This window comes from Sceloporus occidentalis, unplaced genomic scaffold, assembly GCF_023333645.1.
Source record: "Sceloporus occidentalis isolate IW3139 unplaced genomic scaffold, rSceOcc1.0.p SCAF_6, whole genome shotgun sequence".
Classification (NCBI taxonomy): Eukaryota; Metazoa; Chordata; class Lepidosauria; order Squamata; family Phrynosomatidae; genus Sceloporus; species Sceloporus occidentalis.
In genome coordinates this window covers 97,727,816-97,745,817 of record NW_028316986.1, presented here as the reverse complement: position 1 = coordinate 97,745,817, position 18,002 = coordinate 97,727,816, and the positions used below count along the sequence as shown (strand labels likewise).

Sequence of the window (18,002 nt, the reverse complement as noted above, 5' to 3'; positions counted from 1 at the left end):
TAGAGAATTTTAAGTAGCTCTGCGAATTACAGATCCCAGGATACTTTAAATAGAATCATGGGAGATAAAGTGAAATCCAGTTAGTAGAACGATGTAGTGTAGATACAGTTTCAAAGTTGCAGGAGAGTTCTTGCAGGATCTCTAGGCTAGTGCAACACATTGCCACCAAACTGAGTGGTAGCAGTACAAGGTATAGAAGGTGGAGCTAGCAAGAAAAAAAGAAAACTGCCATAGATGGTGCATAAATATGGCAGACACCATGATACCTGAAAAGATCTATATCAGTGCCACTATGAATATGGAGGACACTGGTCAAGTGGTAAAACCACACTTCTTTATAGACTAAGAGTTCATGTGGCCAAAGCATTCCTTTGTCATGTGTAACATAGATATCATCTGCACACTCTTTTTATACTCTTTTTATACTGGAAATTTTAAAACCAGACTCTTCTGCCTTCAAGAACACAAATATCAATAAATTTATGATATAAATTCAAACAGGATCCTAACAAATACAAGCAATGCTTGCTCTCTCCAGAGATCTCCAGGTGCTGAAGGTGCCTTACCCAGCATAGCCAGTAGGTGTACTGGCTGGAGATCTGGAAACTCTATCAGAAAATAACTTTTCCAAACCCAGATCCAGACTGCAGCATGCCACAAACAGGAAATAGTTGAAAATAAATATGTCTGAAAAGGTAGCTGGCTGATCACCACTTTGGACAGCTACACCACAGCAGATTTCAATTTGATCTCTCTGAGCACCCCTAAGTCCAAAATTCCTAACAATGTTTTTCCCCAGTAGTACACAGGAACGGTTCTTGGAAGTGTAGAATATGAAAGAACGGTTGCTTTGTGAAGCTGAAGAGGAAATTTAGGTAAGCTGAAGAAAATTGTTCAAGTTATAATCTGAGCAGAGTTTTGTATTACTTTTCCAAAGTGTGCAATCCAAAGCTATTAAGGGCATTTGAGCTTTCACAATTGAATTTTATAAGATGTGGGTTGTACCCTGAGAATGCTATGTGAATAGTGAAGCTGTCACTGTTGTAGTTTTACATGTTTTATGAAACTGTAGTGTTACAGAGTCCTGTAAGTCAGCCTACTCTGGCCTGGTGCTCCCTGAAATGGGCTTGTTAGCATGGCCAGTGGCTAGGGAAGATGGAACATATAACCAAACACATCTGGAGATCACAAGATTGGTGAAAAATTGCATTGAATTGAAACACTAAGAATTAGTAGAATGCATTAAGAATAGTAGAATGAAAATACTGCCCTTATTATGGCACTGTACAATACATTTATTCTTTAATCTACTCCTTGAGGTGCCCCTGTACCCTGTAGAATTTGTATTTGGTTTTTTTTATTATATCTTTATTAAATTTTCCAATAATATCTTCATCAGTACAAGTCACATAAGTGCAAACTTCAATAACACACAAGACATTTGATCTTCTTTATCTTCTTTTTCTTCACTTCCTGCTTTAAATTAACCTATCTGTGTTGCCTATCGCACTTCTCTATGTTTCTTGCAATAAAGTTGCACAATCCCATCATTGAATTATCACATTTCCTTTTTATATATACGAAGGGCTGTATGTCCATACATATTCTCCTAATTTTATCTAATAGTCCCTATAACTTTGATTTCCTTGAAAAATATTTCTTCTTCTGATTTATTCACATATCATATTTATACATAATATTAGATCAGGTTTTTATCCACACCCCATCTTTTCTCCCAATACGTCACTATCTGCATCCATTCCTTTTCTATTTTGTCTCTCTTCTTGTCCTCCAGAGTACATGAAAGTCTGTCCAACTTTCTAATCTCATTAAGTTTTAACAGCCACTCATCTACCTGTAACTTCTCCTTTGATTTCCAATATTTTTCTATTAATATCCTAGCCAGTGTTATCATGTATAATTCGCCATAGCTTGTTCTCATCCTCTGCCTTCATAAAATGTGTCATATTCAGAAGGTACAATTCCGGTCTTTTCTTATATTTTATACCATAAATTTGCTGTATTATTCTGTGTATATCATCCCAAAACCCTTTTACCTTTTCACATTTCCACCACATGTGGATCATCGTTCCTTTTTCTTTTTGGCAGTTCTAGCACCTAGCACCTATCTGTTTCTATTTTAAACATCTTTTTCATTTTGGCCTGGGTATAATAACACCTGTTGCTAATTTTAAAAAAAAATTCCTTTAAATCCTGACATTTGGTGAAAGAGCTTTTTTTCCCCCCAGGCTTTCTCCCATGCTTCTAATGGGATTTCATGTCCTATATCCTTTGCCCAGTCTATCATGTATTGCTTTATTGGTTCTTTTTCTAACTCTCTATCTCTGAATAGTTTATAATATTTAGCTATTTTCTTATCTTCTTCTTTCATTATTAGTTCGTCAATTTCTGTTGGTTGTATCTCAATTCCCACCGTCTTCATGTCCTCATTAAATCTATATTTCATTTGATAGTAACTATACCAATTTATTTCTTTTTTTTCCAGAATCAGTTCCTCCCTAGATTTCATAGAAATTTCTTGTTTTTCATTTATTATTATTATTATTATTTAGAATTTGTATTTGATTGGTAGTATAGTAGCAACATACTTCCTATTCTCTGTGTCTGAAGAACAACCCAAATGTTTTTGAGTTAGATTAGTACTATGTGTGCTTGCTAGCAGAACATTCACTTACTAGGTTTATACAGTCAGACCTTGATATCCATGGGAGGATCCATTCTAGACCCCCGCACAGATACCAAAAAATTCAGGAACTCAAGTGTCATTGTCACTAATGATGGTGCAGTGTGTGTGCCCCCACTAGTGTGACTGCACGGATGTGCCGCCATTGAGGACAACAGGGCTTCCTGTCCATGAATGCTTAAATCTGCAAATGGCAAGCCTGCAGATAAAAAGGTCCTGATATATTTCATTATGTAAGTTGTATTATAATTTAAGTTTTTATATAGTAGTGTATAGTTTAGCTTAGTCATTAGTCAAAATTGAGATTGGTCAAGAAATCGTAAGACTGAGACTTGGAAGGAAAGAATTAGATAAGATCCTCAAGTGTAAAGATGTATCTGTAAATAATGAAGTCAGAATCATTCATGCCATAGCTGGCCAATGAAGAAAGCTGACGGGAAGAAAATAAATGCATTTGAAATGTGGTGTTGGAGGAGATTTTTACAGATATCAGGGACTGCTAAAAGGACAAATTAAGAGGTCCTGGAGCACATGAGGCCTGAACTCTCACTAGAAGATGAATAAACAGGCTGTCATGCTTTGGAGATATCATGAGATGATGTGATTCACTGGAAAATACAATAATGCTTGGTAAAATGTAAGGCCATAGGAAAAGATGAACACCACATTGTTGGTCAATTGACTCAATCAAGGAAGCGAGAGCCTTCTTAACTTGTGGTGGGCAGTTGATGACCAGGGCTCATAGAGATCTCTTCATAAATTTGCTGTAAACTGAAGTTGACTTGATGGCAACTAACAACAGAAATTAGTAATGTAACATGATAAAGGAAAGGAAGGGGAGTGATGAAGATTGGAAGGAGAGGTGGAGAAAGTTTTAGAGGAAAGTATATGTTCATATTGGTGGTAATTAGTTGTGGGAACGAGAGGAAGGAGATGTTTGTTTGGAAAGATGAGAATCAAATGCAGAGATACAGCAGTGTTGAGAATCATGTGGCCCTCCAGATGGTATTGAATTTCAAGTCTCAGTATCATTGGCTGTGATGGCTAAAACTTTTGTGATCTGTAATCCAACAGCATTAGAAAACTTCTATGATTCTCTCTACTGAAGTATAGACTGAGTTTTGTGGAGAGTAGAGGGGATGGGGGAAGGAGAGAGGGAGAGAGATAGTGAGATAAGATTGTGTTGATGTGATTAAGATTTACACTGATGGTATTATATTGATGAGAAGGGATGCCTGTAACTATATAAATGTTAATGTGCTGGAAGATGGTAAGGTGTGCCATTTATTATATTTTAATATATAACATAAGTTGTATTCGTTAACATTATATTTTTTATTTAACATATTCATGCCCACCACCTGGTCAGCATTAATCATGAATACAACTGGAAAGCCCAGATGAATAGCCCTCACACAGAGACAACGGTGGAAATGGGTCTTGTAAAGATCCTAGTGAGATAGTCTGAATACCCTGATGGTACTAAATCCCAACCGATCTTGGAAACTAAGGAGGTCAGGCCTGGCCAGCACTTAAAAGGAAAACTACCAGGGAGTATCAGGTGCTATATTCAGAAGAAGGCAGTGGCAAACAGAAGAAGGTTATTCCTTGTCTAAGAAAATGCTATTAAATTCTTGGGGTCATCATAATTTGACAGACAACTTGAAGGCAGATACTGCTACTGTACTGCTAAAGATCCTGGTGGCTGCTGTACCCCGGGAAGGGGTTTATTTTGTTACTGCATAGGGTCAAGGGGATGCCTAAGGCAGTGGAATCACTTGAGATGATTTACAAAGTGGTCTGTGCAGAATTGCTACTGTTAATGGAATGTCTGTTTTTGAAGCAGACCAGAAATATTATTTGTGGTCCTTATTCTGTCTCTTTGAATTTAAGTTAGTAGATGACTGATAATAAATAGAAAATAGAACATGTCTACTTGCTCAAGTCTTAATAATTTGGGGCAGGAAAAAGAAATCTCTTCCTTTTAATTCTCCCCACCCTTTTCATAAAGCAGACAGCTCCAGCCACTGTTGCCCTAGGTTCAATACTTTTCAGTTTGGCCTGGGATCTTCCTTCCTCCCAAATCTGCCTGCCACCCCGTTTGACCTTGCACCTGTTATTGACTAATTTGAGTGTTTGATTGCTGGTTCTTTTTTGTCAGTGTGGAGGTGCAAAAAAGACTTTGGGTGACATATTCCCCAGACTGTCTTAGCACCTGCATCATCTGTCAATGGCAGATCGGCATGAGCAGCGTCAATTTGCATCAAGGCAGAGTAACTGTGATTGTGTTTCTGCTTGTCATACAGCTTGCTGATGGAGGCAGCCTGCAGCTGGTGAAAATATGCCTCTTTTCTCAAAGGGGATGGCTCTTGACTGTTCAGTGAAAAAGCATGGCAATTCTCATTCTGGGGATTAAAGCTGCATCTTCTGAGAATGCTGATAGTGCATTTAAATGGAATGTGTGCTGGCAGATTGCTTTAAGGAGCACTTCGTTGTAATTTTTCTTCTTTTGTTACACATTCGGGTCCTGATCTTGTTCTAGAAATGCTATTTATTTTAAAGTATTCTTATGTTTCCTTTCTGCCACATATAGCATCCCTGGTGGCTTAGAGTTTCATTAAAAACAGATCAATATTATGACACACATTTTTTTAAAAATACACCGAATGAAACAACTAAAATGGCAGATATCCAGAAGATCATAGATGCATCACAAAAGAATTTGGAAGTAGTAGTTTTAAAGCAGTACCATTAATGGAAAAGGAGGGGGAGGAAAACCACCAAAATCATTAAAAATTAGTTATAAATAACTGCTGTGAGATTTGGAGGTGGGAGTGTACATCTGACTCTGTGTTCATCAGAGGAGGCATTTCAGTCAAGTTCAGTGGGACTGATGAGCATCACATTGTACATGCACATGTGTATTTATTTGTACCTTGACTAAACAGGCAGAAGGTTGCTCCTGTGTGCAAATCTAAGCAAGAAGTAGAAAAGTACTGTTCATCAGATTTGGGTCAAAAGTACAAAATGTACCGTATTGTCAGATTTAGGCCAAAAGTACAAATAGATGTCTGGTGGCTTCCAGCTGAAATTATCAATGAACAAATATCGTTGAAAGGAATTGTCAGCTCTGAGATACCCAGACATGAGCCTCCTGATTTGTGGAGGGCTGCAATGACGCTAGATGAAGTTCATCTGCATATGTTGGGTATATATAATGGACATGAATTATGCATAAGGCAGTTGATGACAATTGCAGTTGATGGGTTATCAGTATTTACATTTAGTCCTGTGCATTTTTACTCTAAAGTGACCTGATTTTAGTGGCACTTGCTTTCAGGTAAATATATACAGGCATGCAGCCTTATTTTACAGTCTCCAGCTTGTGGGCCAGATCCAGCCCACTGAATCTCCTCATCCAGCTCCGCCTCCAGTTCAGCAATGAGCTCTTCCTCATTTCTGAAATACTTGTTCATGAAATACCCAAGGAGAGTATTGGTTCCTGAAGTATTCATTTCTCATGCCTGAAATACCTATGGAGAGAACAAATCAAGATTTATTATGGGCCATTTGCACAAGATGCTTGGAGCATCATTAAGTGTCCACAAAGATTCTACTTTCCTTGAAGGGCAAGGGGCAAGTGAAGCCAATTGAGTCAGGTACTTTAAGATGACTGAACCTATGGCTTTTGAAGGAGCAGCTCCTTCTTTATTGCTGTACAACTTTTGTGAAAGATTTATTTTATTTATATGTCACCTATCTTCCAGAACAAGACCCAAGGTGGCTCTCAAAGATAGTAAATTTAAAAACCTTAATAATAAAAACAATAAAAATCTGCACATTAAAAATGGAAAATCATTTTAAAACATACAGAAGTAGTTATAAATAAATAAAACATATGACCTCTGATGCTCACACATTAAAAATCTGCTGAAACAAAAATTTATTTCTGTTTTGGTGAAAGAAAGCATGGAAGGGGGCATGTGGTGGTGGTGGTGGGTTGTGTGTATACAAATGAGTTGGGAGAGTAGAAGTGGATCTACCCATTTGGGATGCAAACCTCAGACCCTGCTGCCTGCCATATATCACCCAATATGCTTTTCTCGGTGAGGGAATCCAGTGCTTCCCTCAAGACAAAAAGGTTCCTTTTTCTGAATTTTCAGCGAACTTATTGATCCAAAATTGTCACTCAAGAGCAAAGGCCCCCTATGGATCCAAGCATCTTTTATCAATTTTGACTGGTTCACCAGCTATAGCCTTTCTTATGCAGACCCAAAAAACTTGTTGACTTATCCATGGATCGATCTAAGTATTGTACTGCAACTTTTACATATATAAAAAGGAATCATCCCCTGTTGAAAAGCAAGAGAGTCATCTGCCCTGGAAGCACTGACTTCCCTCTATTCTCTCATCAATACAGCTTTTAGCATGAGCACAAAGAGTTTTGCCTTCTGGAATTTTGTAAATTCTTTGGCATTGTTTTCCTTTGCTTCATCCTTTACATCCTTTGTTACATGGCCCTAGATTTTACCCTTGATTTATTCACGGGCCATATCAAAATCCATAATTTTGGCTTTAAAACCTGCCCTCGACTTATACGTGAGGTCGACTCATAGTTGAGTATATACGGGTATGAAGAAGATTCAGCACATGTGGGGCTGAGCACCTGGATTATGCCTGCATGCAAAGTTATCTTGCAGTACCTTTGAGATTAACTGAAAGATAGACATTGGGGTAACGCATGACGTTTCGTAGAGTTGAGCCTACTTTCTCAGATGCATGTGATAGAATGGAGAGTTGGATAATTTCAGTGTGGTGTAGTGGTTTGAGTGTTGGACTATAACTCTGGAGACCAGGGTTTGAATCTTAGCTTTTCCATGTAAACCCACTGGGTGACATTGGGTAAGTCACTGTCTCTCAGCTTCACAGGAGGCAACCCCCCTGTAAAGAAACATGCCTTAGAGGCACTATACGTTGGAAACAACTTGAAGGCACACAACAACAACAACAACAACAATTCCTTCTCTGTCCATAGTCACAGACAAACTGTTTTAATTTCCTAGACATACAACAGAGAACTTTGAATGGCCTATCTAATACTCAGTCTGCGACATTCTAACAAACCTAGACCAGATCAAAGAATGGATCTGCTGTAATCACTACAGCATGAGGTTCAACTTCCTGTGCAGCAGAACTTTCTTCCACTCTTCTCCCCATTGCAGTCCTCTGCACCACTCCCAAACTGGCTGTTCAAACTACATATTACTGATAATATAGTTGGAGAGTTGTTACAGATACAGATTATAAAGCTAGAAGAGATGGAGGAGAGGTGTGTACAAAGGAAGTTGTATATGTAGGAGTGAATAAAATCTGAAGGATAGATTGACCTTACTAACATGATGGATCCAGGAGAGAGGAAAACTCAAACAGGTAACATTTCCAAAATTTATTTTCTTTACAGAGGTGAGGACTTGAAACTTGAATATTAGTGTTAAAGGTGACATTCCAGAGACTTATTAGAACTGTTAGACCTTCCTCATCCCCAGGCTCTGTGAGCTTCCTGCTAGCGCAGCAAAGTCAATTACTATTTGCAAAATTGGTTTGCCAAGCTGAATTTTTCCATTCTTTCATGTTTCTTTAATAGCTGCCTATGGAGAAACAACCAAAGCCAATTTAGAAAGCAACTCAGTAGAGAAACATTATCCTTAAATTTCCCATGCAAAATCTCTCTGTATGCAGGTTGGATGGTGTTTCTTAAATATTCTACAATCATATTTAAGAGTACGGAATGCAATTTCAAATTTATGACGTATGGTGAATAAGGACTGCATGTTAACAGTATAGTTCCCTCTTTAGTTGTCTAAAACAGAACAAAAAAGCAAATGTTCAAGCAAATGTGGAAACATTTGAGAGAAGAATGGGACACATAGTAGGAAGAATAATAATGTTATACCCCCAGATTGGGACTGAAACAAGCTTACAAATGAAAATGATTACAGTACAGGTAAAAGCATACACAGAGTCAACACTGTAGTGCAATTAAACTATTAACAATATTAGAACAGATTTATAATAATAGAAAGCAGGTAAAACAATAGAGTTTAGAACAATATCACACCCTCTTAAAAGTTCTTTTCTTAAAAAACACTGCATTGATTTATTAAAACTTCCCCATACCATTAACAAAGATTCCTAGCAATTATTTTTATATATTAAAGTCACATGAATGTAAATTTGATTATACAAAAGAGGAAAATATTTTGTGAAGGCAAATTCCAATCTAGACTGGCGATATGTCAACCAATGCCTAACAGACAAAAATGCCATCTTTTTATTAGAGTTCCTAAAGTAGAGCTTACTGCCAGGAAATAGGGCATTTCAGTATTGCCATCTGGGCATTCCATTCTTTAGACGTTATCTCAAAAAATGTATTTTGCTTTGAAGTCTGAAATATCAAATGACTGCAATTTCGCATTGAGAATTCAGCCGATACACACAAAATGCTTTTAGTGTGATGCTGCTGATAGGATGTTGGATATGGAGAGAAGCCGATACACACAAAATGCTTTCAGTGTGATGCTGCTGATAGGATGTTGGATATGGAGAGAAGCCGATACACACAAAATGCTTTTAGTGTGATGCTGCTGATAGGATGTTGGATATGGAGAAAAGAGTTCTCTGCATCTAAATTTCTTCTCAGCCACCTTTCTGAAAATCTCACAGCCAAACTAGAGCTTGGAAAGTGGCTACTTAGACTGTATCTGCAGTGCAGAAATAATCCACTTTGATACCACTTTAACTGCCATGGCTCACTGCTATGGAATTCTGAAAATTGTAATTTTGTGAGACATTTAGCCTTCTCTTTCAGAGAGCTCTGGTGTCACAACAAACTATAACTCTTAGTATTCCATAGCATTTAGCCATGGTAAAGTGGTATCAAACTGGATTATTTCTGCAGTGCAGATGCAACCATAGTTACAGCAGGTATGAGGAACCTCAAGCGAGGATGTGTGTGAATTTGACCATCGTGGTTCTTGGTTTGACTTCCTGAGATATCAGTGCTTTTCTCAGCATTTGTATGGGTTTCCCCCATTCTTAAAAGTTGGAATGCCTCCTTGAAGACTTTGTTATCAAGAGCTTTACATTAAGATCACCCTATATGAACCCATCCACATTTTGAGATCTTCTAGGGAAGTCCTCTCTCTATCCCACTAACTTCAAAGGTACATATGTTCGGAAAGAGCTTTCTTGGTGGCTTTTCTCAGGCTCTGGAACTCTCTCCTAGATAGGTTAGCCTGGCACTCACCTTGCTTGCCTTCCATAGGACAGTGAAGACCTTTTTATTTCAGTGGGATTTTGAGGACTAACTGCTCAGGAGGAAAAAAAACTTTTATGTGCTGTGTTCTATATATTTGTTGATCTTCATTTTGATGATTAGACTTTGAACTGCTTTTTAGTTTAGTTAGACTTTGAAGTTTTGTATGAGCTACATTTTTAGCTGCATATGTTTTATATTTTATATAATTATACTATTACAACAACTACTACTACTCTCATATTTTTTAATATTTATTAAGATTTTATTCAATATATAAAAAATACAAATTTACAACACATCAAAGAAAAAAGAAAAAACAGTGAAAAGAAAACAGAAGACATAATATTGAATTACAAACAGTTGACGTACAGACTACAAGACATAAGACAAATTAAAACCGACTTCCTGAAACCTATTACATACATCCTTCAGTTGATATATCTTTCCTTAATTATCTAATTGCATATAACCTATCATGTAATTTATTAACATTACTAACTTACATCATAATATCAAAAAATAGGAAATTAAAGCCATGAAATATTTCTAGGAGATCCATTATAGAAATTGAATAATATTAAATTTGAGCATATAAGAGAAGCATTATTATTTTTTTTGGCTTTTTTTGCCCTTGGCTGTACCCACCACTAGCATGTGTGAAACTGAGAACTTGTCTGAAGGAGGTTGAGACCCTTGAGAATCTGTTATACCTTTGTGCATCCCAAAATTAGTTAATTGGTGACCTTGGGCAAGTCACACTCTCTCAGCCTCAGGGGATGGCAAAACCAAACCCCACGATATAATTTGCCAAGAAACCCCCATGATAGTTTCACCTTTGGGCTGCTGTAAGTTGGAAGTGACTTGAAGCTCTTCATGGCCTGGGCCCAACCTATTTAAGAAATCGCCTTCTTCTGTATAATCCACCCCGTGCCCTCAGATCCTCAGGGAGGAATTTGTTGCACTCTGCAAAGACCAGATTGACTGCGACCTCCCAGAGGACTTTTTCCGCGATCGCTTATGGATCGCCTGCTGGATGAGATCCATCAAATTACCAACATTGATAGCTTTAAGAAAGCTGTCAAGATGGACCTCTTCCAGCAGGCCTTCCCGGAATAGCACCTGGCCATGTAAAGATCCCCCCACAGATATATATGTGTGATGACTCTGTCCACTATTGTTCTATTGTTTTTAGATTTTATTCTTTGTAATTTTAATCGCTAGAACTGTTTAATCCTTTTTTAAGGGTGGGAATTGTGTATATTATTGTATCATTTTAATGTTGTACGCCACTTAGTGTCGAAACAAAAAAGCGGGATATAAATAAAAGTTTATTTATTTATTTATTTAAGGCACGCAACAATAACAAAATAAATGTTATAGTTACAAATGTGAAGTCAGCCCTTCACATTTGCAGGCTTGGCATTTGTGAATTGTTATTCGCAATTGGAAGGTGCAGGGGAGCCTACGTGTGAGCCCCTCCCATCTCCTTCTCTGATTCCCAGGACAGCTCTAGCTAGAGCTGTCCTGGACATCAAAAGAGGAGGTAGAAGGGGCTTGCCTTATTCTTGAATTTTCCACATTCGCGGGGGTCTTGTTCCCCTAACCCCCACAAATGTAGAGGGGTGGCTAGCTGTTTTCCCAGTTTAAAGAACAACCACCAGAATTCTACCAACCACTAATGAATGGTATGAAATGGATCTAAGAAGTGAACCACACCACTGTACCTGAAAGTAACTAAAACAGAATTATATTGCTAAAGAGTGACATTGTCCCTCTTTCTAGTACAAAGTAATGCTATGTAGTTCTTGTTGTGTGCCTTCAAATCATTTCTGACTTAGGGCTTCCTAAGGTTACCCTGTCATGGGATTTTCTTGGCAGGATTTGTTCAGAGTTTACTTTGCTTGCTTCTGAGGCTGAGAGAATGTGACTTGCCCAAGGTCACCTGGTGAGTTTCCATAGCTGAGCAGGGTTTCAACCCTGGTCTCTAGAGACGTAGTCCCACTCAAACCACTACACCATCCTGACTTGCTATGTTATATTTTAATTATTTAAAAAGGGGGGAAGATTAAATGTACGTAAATAATTGTTTCTAAATATTTACTTCCAAGCTCTGAGATTGAAAATTTATATAAGGTTGTCATATTGTTAAAGTGGGTTGGAAATTCTATACATCTTGCACTCAGAAAGTCAAGCAATTGACAAATGGCCTTCATAAAACAAGTCCACTAATGTATTTGTTTTGACATTCTCTTTTAGGACAGTTTTCCAGCTCGCTTTGGAGGAATTCATTTTGTTAATCAACCATGGTACATCCACGCTCTCTACACAGTTATAAGACCCTTTTTAAAGGAAAAGACAAGGAAAAGGGTATTTTTTCCTTTTTGTTCCACCTTCCATGATTTTGCAAATGTGTCATTTGGGTTTGATCACTTGCATGGAAAAATGAGAAGCATTATATGCTTGTCAAGCTTTGTATAATAAATAACATTTTACTTTGAAAGACATAGTTGTCCTCAAAGTGCAAGCTTACTTTGTCAAGCAAGATTCTATACCTTTGGGGAAAGCTTCTGATCTTCCATTCAGATGCGTCATGGTCTTCAAGCTCTTAAGATGTTCTACAGATTTATAATAATGTTATTTTAAAATATGTACTCCATATAAAACATAAAACATTGACAACAGTTTTTAGAATGCAGATTATAATGCAACAGAGGTTAAACAGAAGCATCTTTCAGCAACTGTTCCATGATGAGCAGACACCAGTCCTAGTTTTAAAAGCTGTGCTGTGCTTTAAAGAGATTTCTGAACCCAGTTCAGATGTAAAAACTGGGTCAGCTTGAACGAGGCTGAACAGAAATGAGAGAAGAAGGAAGCTATTGGTTGTATTGGATACAGACTGTTAACCTATTCTTGGAAATAAGCTGCAGAATAACTCCATTGCTGCAAGTGAAGCAATGGAGTAATATGCTCCTAGCATGAACTTTGTCAATATTTAGATTCTCATGTTCTGTACCAGTTGATAACTTCCAGAAGTCATCAAATGCATATATATGTGGGGCTTAGCACAGTGTACTAATTGAGATCATAAAGTATGAATTCCTCTATTGAATTTACATTAGACAAAAATGAAATTACTAAATTTCTGTACTTCAGTGAGAATCCCATAAAGAGACATAAGTAGATGTCTTTACCAGTTGGAAGAAGAATGGTGGTTGGATTCTGGTGTGCTGAACATGTCTTGGTTCACTGCCCCTGTTCTTCATCCAGCATGCCAAAGTGTTTGACATAGACACTGATCACACTGTGAAAAGGTGTGCTAGTAGGCCAGTCTTCACATGCATGCTCACACACACACACACACACACGTCTGCACAAATAGACATCTATTTTCCATTTACAAATACTGCCTGCAGCAACATATTTATAGGCTGTTCATGAAAATCAGGGCCGGCTCGTCCATATAGGTGAGCTAGGCAGCTTCCTAGGGCGCCAAACTGTAGGGGGTGCCAGAGAGAAAGAGTGGCTGGAGCCAGAGGATCATAGAATCAGGCAAGCAGAGTAGCCAGCAGCCAGTAGCGCTGTGAGTAGCAGGGAGAGAGAGCTGCTTGCTGAGGCTGGAAAGGGGGAAGAGGTTTGCTGCCCTCTGCAACTCCTGAGCTGCATCCACACTGGAGAATTAACCCAGTTTGGCACTGCTTTAACTCTTTTTGGCTCAAGGCTATGCAGTCCAGAGCGCCTCCCTTCTTCCTTCCTTCCCTATTTCTTCTTTCTTTCCCCTTCTTTCCTCCCTCCCTCCCTCTTTCTTTCCTCCTGTCCCTCCCCCTCCCTCCCTCCCCTCCTATTTCTTTCCTCCTGTCCCTCCCCTCTCCCTCCCTCCCCCTTCCTTCTTTCCTTCCTTCCTTCCCTCCCTCCCTCCCTCCCTCCCTCCCTCCCTCCCTCCCTCTCCTTTCCTTCTTTCCTTCCTTCTTTCCTTCCTTCCTTCCTTCCTTCCTTCCCTCCCTCCCTCCCTCTCTCTTCCTTCCTTCCTTCCTCTATCCCTCTCTTTCTTGCCAAAAGAAAGACTTTCAGGGAAGGCTTGCCATGGTCTTACCCTGAGGCTGAGAGAGTGTGACTCCCCCAAAGTTACCCAGTGGGTTTCCATTGCCCCATTTCTCCCTCCCCCCACAACTCCTTCCCAGACTTTGGCCCTATTCCTTCCCTAGCCACCCACTTTTGCCTCCCTTCCCACTCACTCACCCTTTTCTCTTGATTCCCAGACCCCCTTGTTGTTGTTGTTTGTTGTTGTGTGTCTTCAAGTCCTTTCTGCCTCCTGACCACCCTCTCATGGGGTTTCCTTGGCAAGGTTTGTTCAGAGGAGGCTCACCATGGCCTTCCTCTGAGGCTGAGAGAGTGTGATGCCCCACTCAGTGGGTTTTCATGGCCGAGCTGGGATTTGAACCCAGAGTCATAGTCCAAACAACTAGTCCACACTGGCTCCAACAATACATTTTAAAAGCTTGGTCTTCTTCCCAAATGTCTTCATCGCAAAGGAAGGCACCACAAAATGGAAGACATTCAAGAAAAAGGGAGGACAGGACACAAGAAAAGCTCCAAACACTCCTAGAAATGTAAATGCATGCTTCTTAGTTATGGTTGGAATGGAGGACATGTCCTGAAAGAGGCAGAGGTCTGCCCTGCCTTGAGGCAAACCTACCATGGGGGTTTCTTGGCAATATGAGTTCAGAGAAGCTTTGCCACTGTCTTCCTCTGAGGCTGAGAGAATGTGGCTTGCCCATTCTTGGTGGTTGTGCCTACTGTGTGTCTTTTCTTTCTCACCCTGGAGCCATCCCCATCCTTTTTTCATGGGCTGCATCTACACTGCAGAAATAATGCAATTTGACACCACTTTAACTGCCCTGGCTCCATGCCATGGAATCCTGGATTTCGAAGGAGAATTTGCCTTCTCAGTCAGAGAGCAGTGGAGCCACAACAAACTACAAATCCCAGGGCTCCATAGCATGGAACCAGCAAGATGACCAGATATCCTCTTTTTCTGGGGTATATCTTACATTTCAGTCTTCTGTCCAGGAGGAATTCCAAAAATGTCCTCCCTTTTGAGCATCACTAAGAAGCATGACTTTATATTTATATGAGGGGTTTCAGCTTTTATTTGGTCATGTCCTCCATTTTATTTGAAAGCCCTACATTTTGTGGTGCCTTGTCCTCCTTTGCGGTTAGGACAGTCAGTCAACATGGGAGCCAAAGGCAGCTAAAGTGGTGTCAAACTGCAGCCCTAGTCCTTTTCACCTGGTGACTCTACTGGTTTTCTTCTCTTTCTTGTGACACCCTTTTCTGCCCCTTGGCTGAAGATTTTTAGTTTTTAGGGGTCATAGATGGACCACCACTACCCCATAAATTCATGGGGATGGGATCCAGATTTTTCCACATCATTAGAATGAATAATGCTTCCAGTGTGCAAAAGGAATATGTATGCATTAGTCTCCATTCCAAATGTCACAGCAATAAAAAAGTCTTTAACCTGTAAAAATCTAATTGGTTTTTTGACTAATTCTCAATACTATGATGAAAGATTGGAACCTAAGTTTTATGTCATGTTTAGCTTTAACAAACGACCAGAAATCAAGGAGCAAAAATAATTACGAAGAGCTACAGTGGTGCCAAAATATTTCTTGCCTAGGGTGGCAAAATACCTAGAGCTGGCCCTGATGAAAATACATTAGAATCTGAAGAGCATCTTGAAGTGTAGCACAAAGTGAGTCTAGTGTTTGGGAGCAAATAAGAGGAACCTCCTCTATAAATCCTGAAGCATTGAGGGTACTTAAAAAGACTCACCTGATCACTACCATCAACAGCCTGTAGAAGCAAACTGAGAGATGCAACAGTATTACCATACACTCTTGTAGTCATAACACTGGAATTTGATGAAGGAAGATCACATAATTTCCATGACAGATAATACAGATCCCACTTGCAATATATTTTTAAAAGATCTTGTTAGGGTAGAATGATTTGCTTTCATTTTTTGAAAACTAGAGATGTTGTATTCTCTAAGGTATTCTGTTTTTATTCTCTTTCTCTCTTTTCAGAAACAATGTAGCATTTCTCATTTGTATGCTTTATTTTATTTTTGTCTAGGGGGTATGCTTGGGGAGACTTCAATAGACTTAAGGAACCATGATTTCTTTTTCTTTTCAAATTAAGGACACACACTTAAAAGCCTCTTTTGGTGGATTTATTTCTGTCTTGTTTTCAACTACTACCTGAAAGCTGCATGAACCATATTCCAGTATGAGGTGTATTAGAAATAATCTGAATTTCAGAATTTTTTCCAATGAGTTGGAGCCAGTGCTGTGTGAACAGAATGCACTTATAGTAAGGTAGTCTATTGGAAGTTTCTCGTTCATACCAGCTACTGTGTTCTAATTTGAATGAATCACTCATTTTGTTTCAGCCTGCCCCATCCCATATCAAACCTGATGCCTTTTATCTAAGCAATGGGTCATTGGGAGAAGATTTTCAGGAGCATGGGGGTTGGCAGTGAGGAAGAGGGGTAGATAAGCCCATTTTTATTAATAGATGTCTACATATTCAGCAGTGAATATGATCCAACGTAAATCATTTCTAACAAGTTAAGAATGCACCATGGCCAGTGGTTTAATGGCATTTATATTAAAGTTCAAAAAGCATTTTTTTGAAGTCTAGTCCAAGATAATAATTTTTCTAGATTCTGGTGTATTTATACGTAGAGAGAAATAAACCTCTGACATATATTGTCAGTGTCCAAGAAAATCTTTCTAGAATAAAGATGATTTTCACCATTTGTACTTGAAGGAAGCAATAAGCAGTTTTCACAAATTTCTTCTTAGTGTGAGAAGGTCTTCAAAAAACATGCAGGTTTCAAGTTTAATTGCAATTTGAGAATTATTCTGCACAACATTCACCCCTAGTTGTTTAGTGCACGATTCCCCAGCATTTTCTGTACAGAAAATAGTATATCTAGAGAGAAATATTATTTCTAATGTAGAAAAAACTGCTTCCTGAGGATAAAATGTTGTTTTCTATGCAAACCAACCACATGCAATTTCTGTGATGAATAAATCCTAATTGGAAAATTTTCTGCACAGGAAAATTCTTGTTTTCTGTGAAAAATAACCATGTGAGTTTTGTGTAAAATAAGTTCTGATCTGTGAAGATTCTTATCAGTCCAGGACTCTTCTTGTCAGGGTCTCTCAACACTCAAAAATACGTTTTCCAACTATTTTAAAAAATATATTTTCAAATATTTTTTCCATCCCTGTCCTAATTCTTGCATGCTTGGGATGTCTGATTTTTCTTATCTGAACAGGAGACACCTCCAATTGCTGCATCTCACACTAACTTTGAAAGTCTTCCTTAGCTTTAAATGCAGGTTCATGGCTTGTGGAAGCAATGTGACATGTCATGGTTGTCTCTTGCGACACACTAATGTAGAACTGCTACATGGATCTTTGGCTCCCAAATATTGTCTAGAATAAGTGTATAGATAATGCTATGGAAGAGTCATTTCTTTTACTGAGTGACATTTTATTTTATTACACATCTTACTTTCCCCCCAACACTCAGAGTTGACTCCCAACATGTTTAACAAATACGACCAGCAGATACAATTTAGGAATTTCAGATATTAAAACGCACCTAAACAGATTGTCATACTGAAACAAGAATCAAGTTGCAAGTAATTTTAAAGGACATCAGAAAATAATATTCCATCGCTTCTCTGCCTTTTGGCTAAGATCAAGTATAGAAAATAATATTCTATCAATTTTTTTATCTTCTGACATAGCAGCTGATTTAAATAGTATTCTGTGTGATTTTAAAGCTGCTTACTTACTTTGAAGTGTTTGGTTCAAATGAAAAATCTTTCATGCTGAGGACTTTGTCATGTCTAAGGGTCATCTAGCTCTAGTTTAAAGGTATTCTCACTACAAGTACTGTGACTTA

At 38.6% G+C, this 18,002-nt stretch overlaps 1 protein-coding gene and 1 pseudogene across 1 annotated transcript in view; both read left to right on the top strand.

The window, feature by feature from the left end:
- CLVS2 (clavesin 2) overlaps nucleotides 1-18,002 on the top strand; it is a 56,148-nt gene that overhangs the window by 30,830 nt on the left and 7,316 nt on the right. The window contains exon 3 of the mRNA XM_089530468.1: nucleotides 12,279-12,389. Coding sequence (XP_089386594.1) covers nucleotides 12,279-12,389 — 111 coding nt within the window. The remainder of the gene's footprint in view (nucleotides 1-12,278; nucleotides 12,390-18,002) is intronic.
- Nucleotides 17,770-17,837, top strand: LOC149311148 (U2 spliceosomal RNA; annotated as a pseudogene).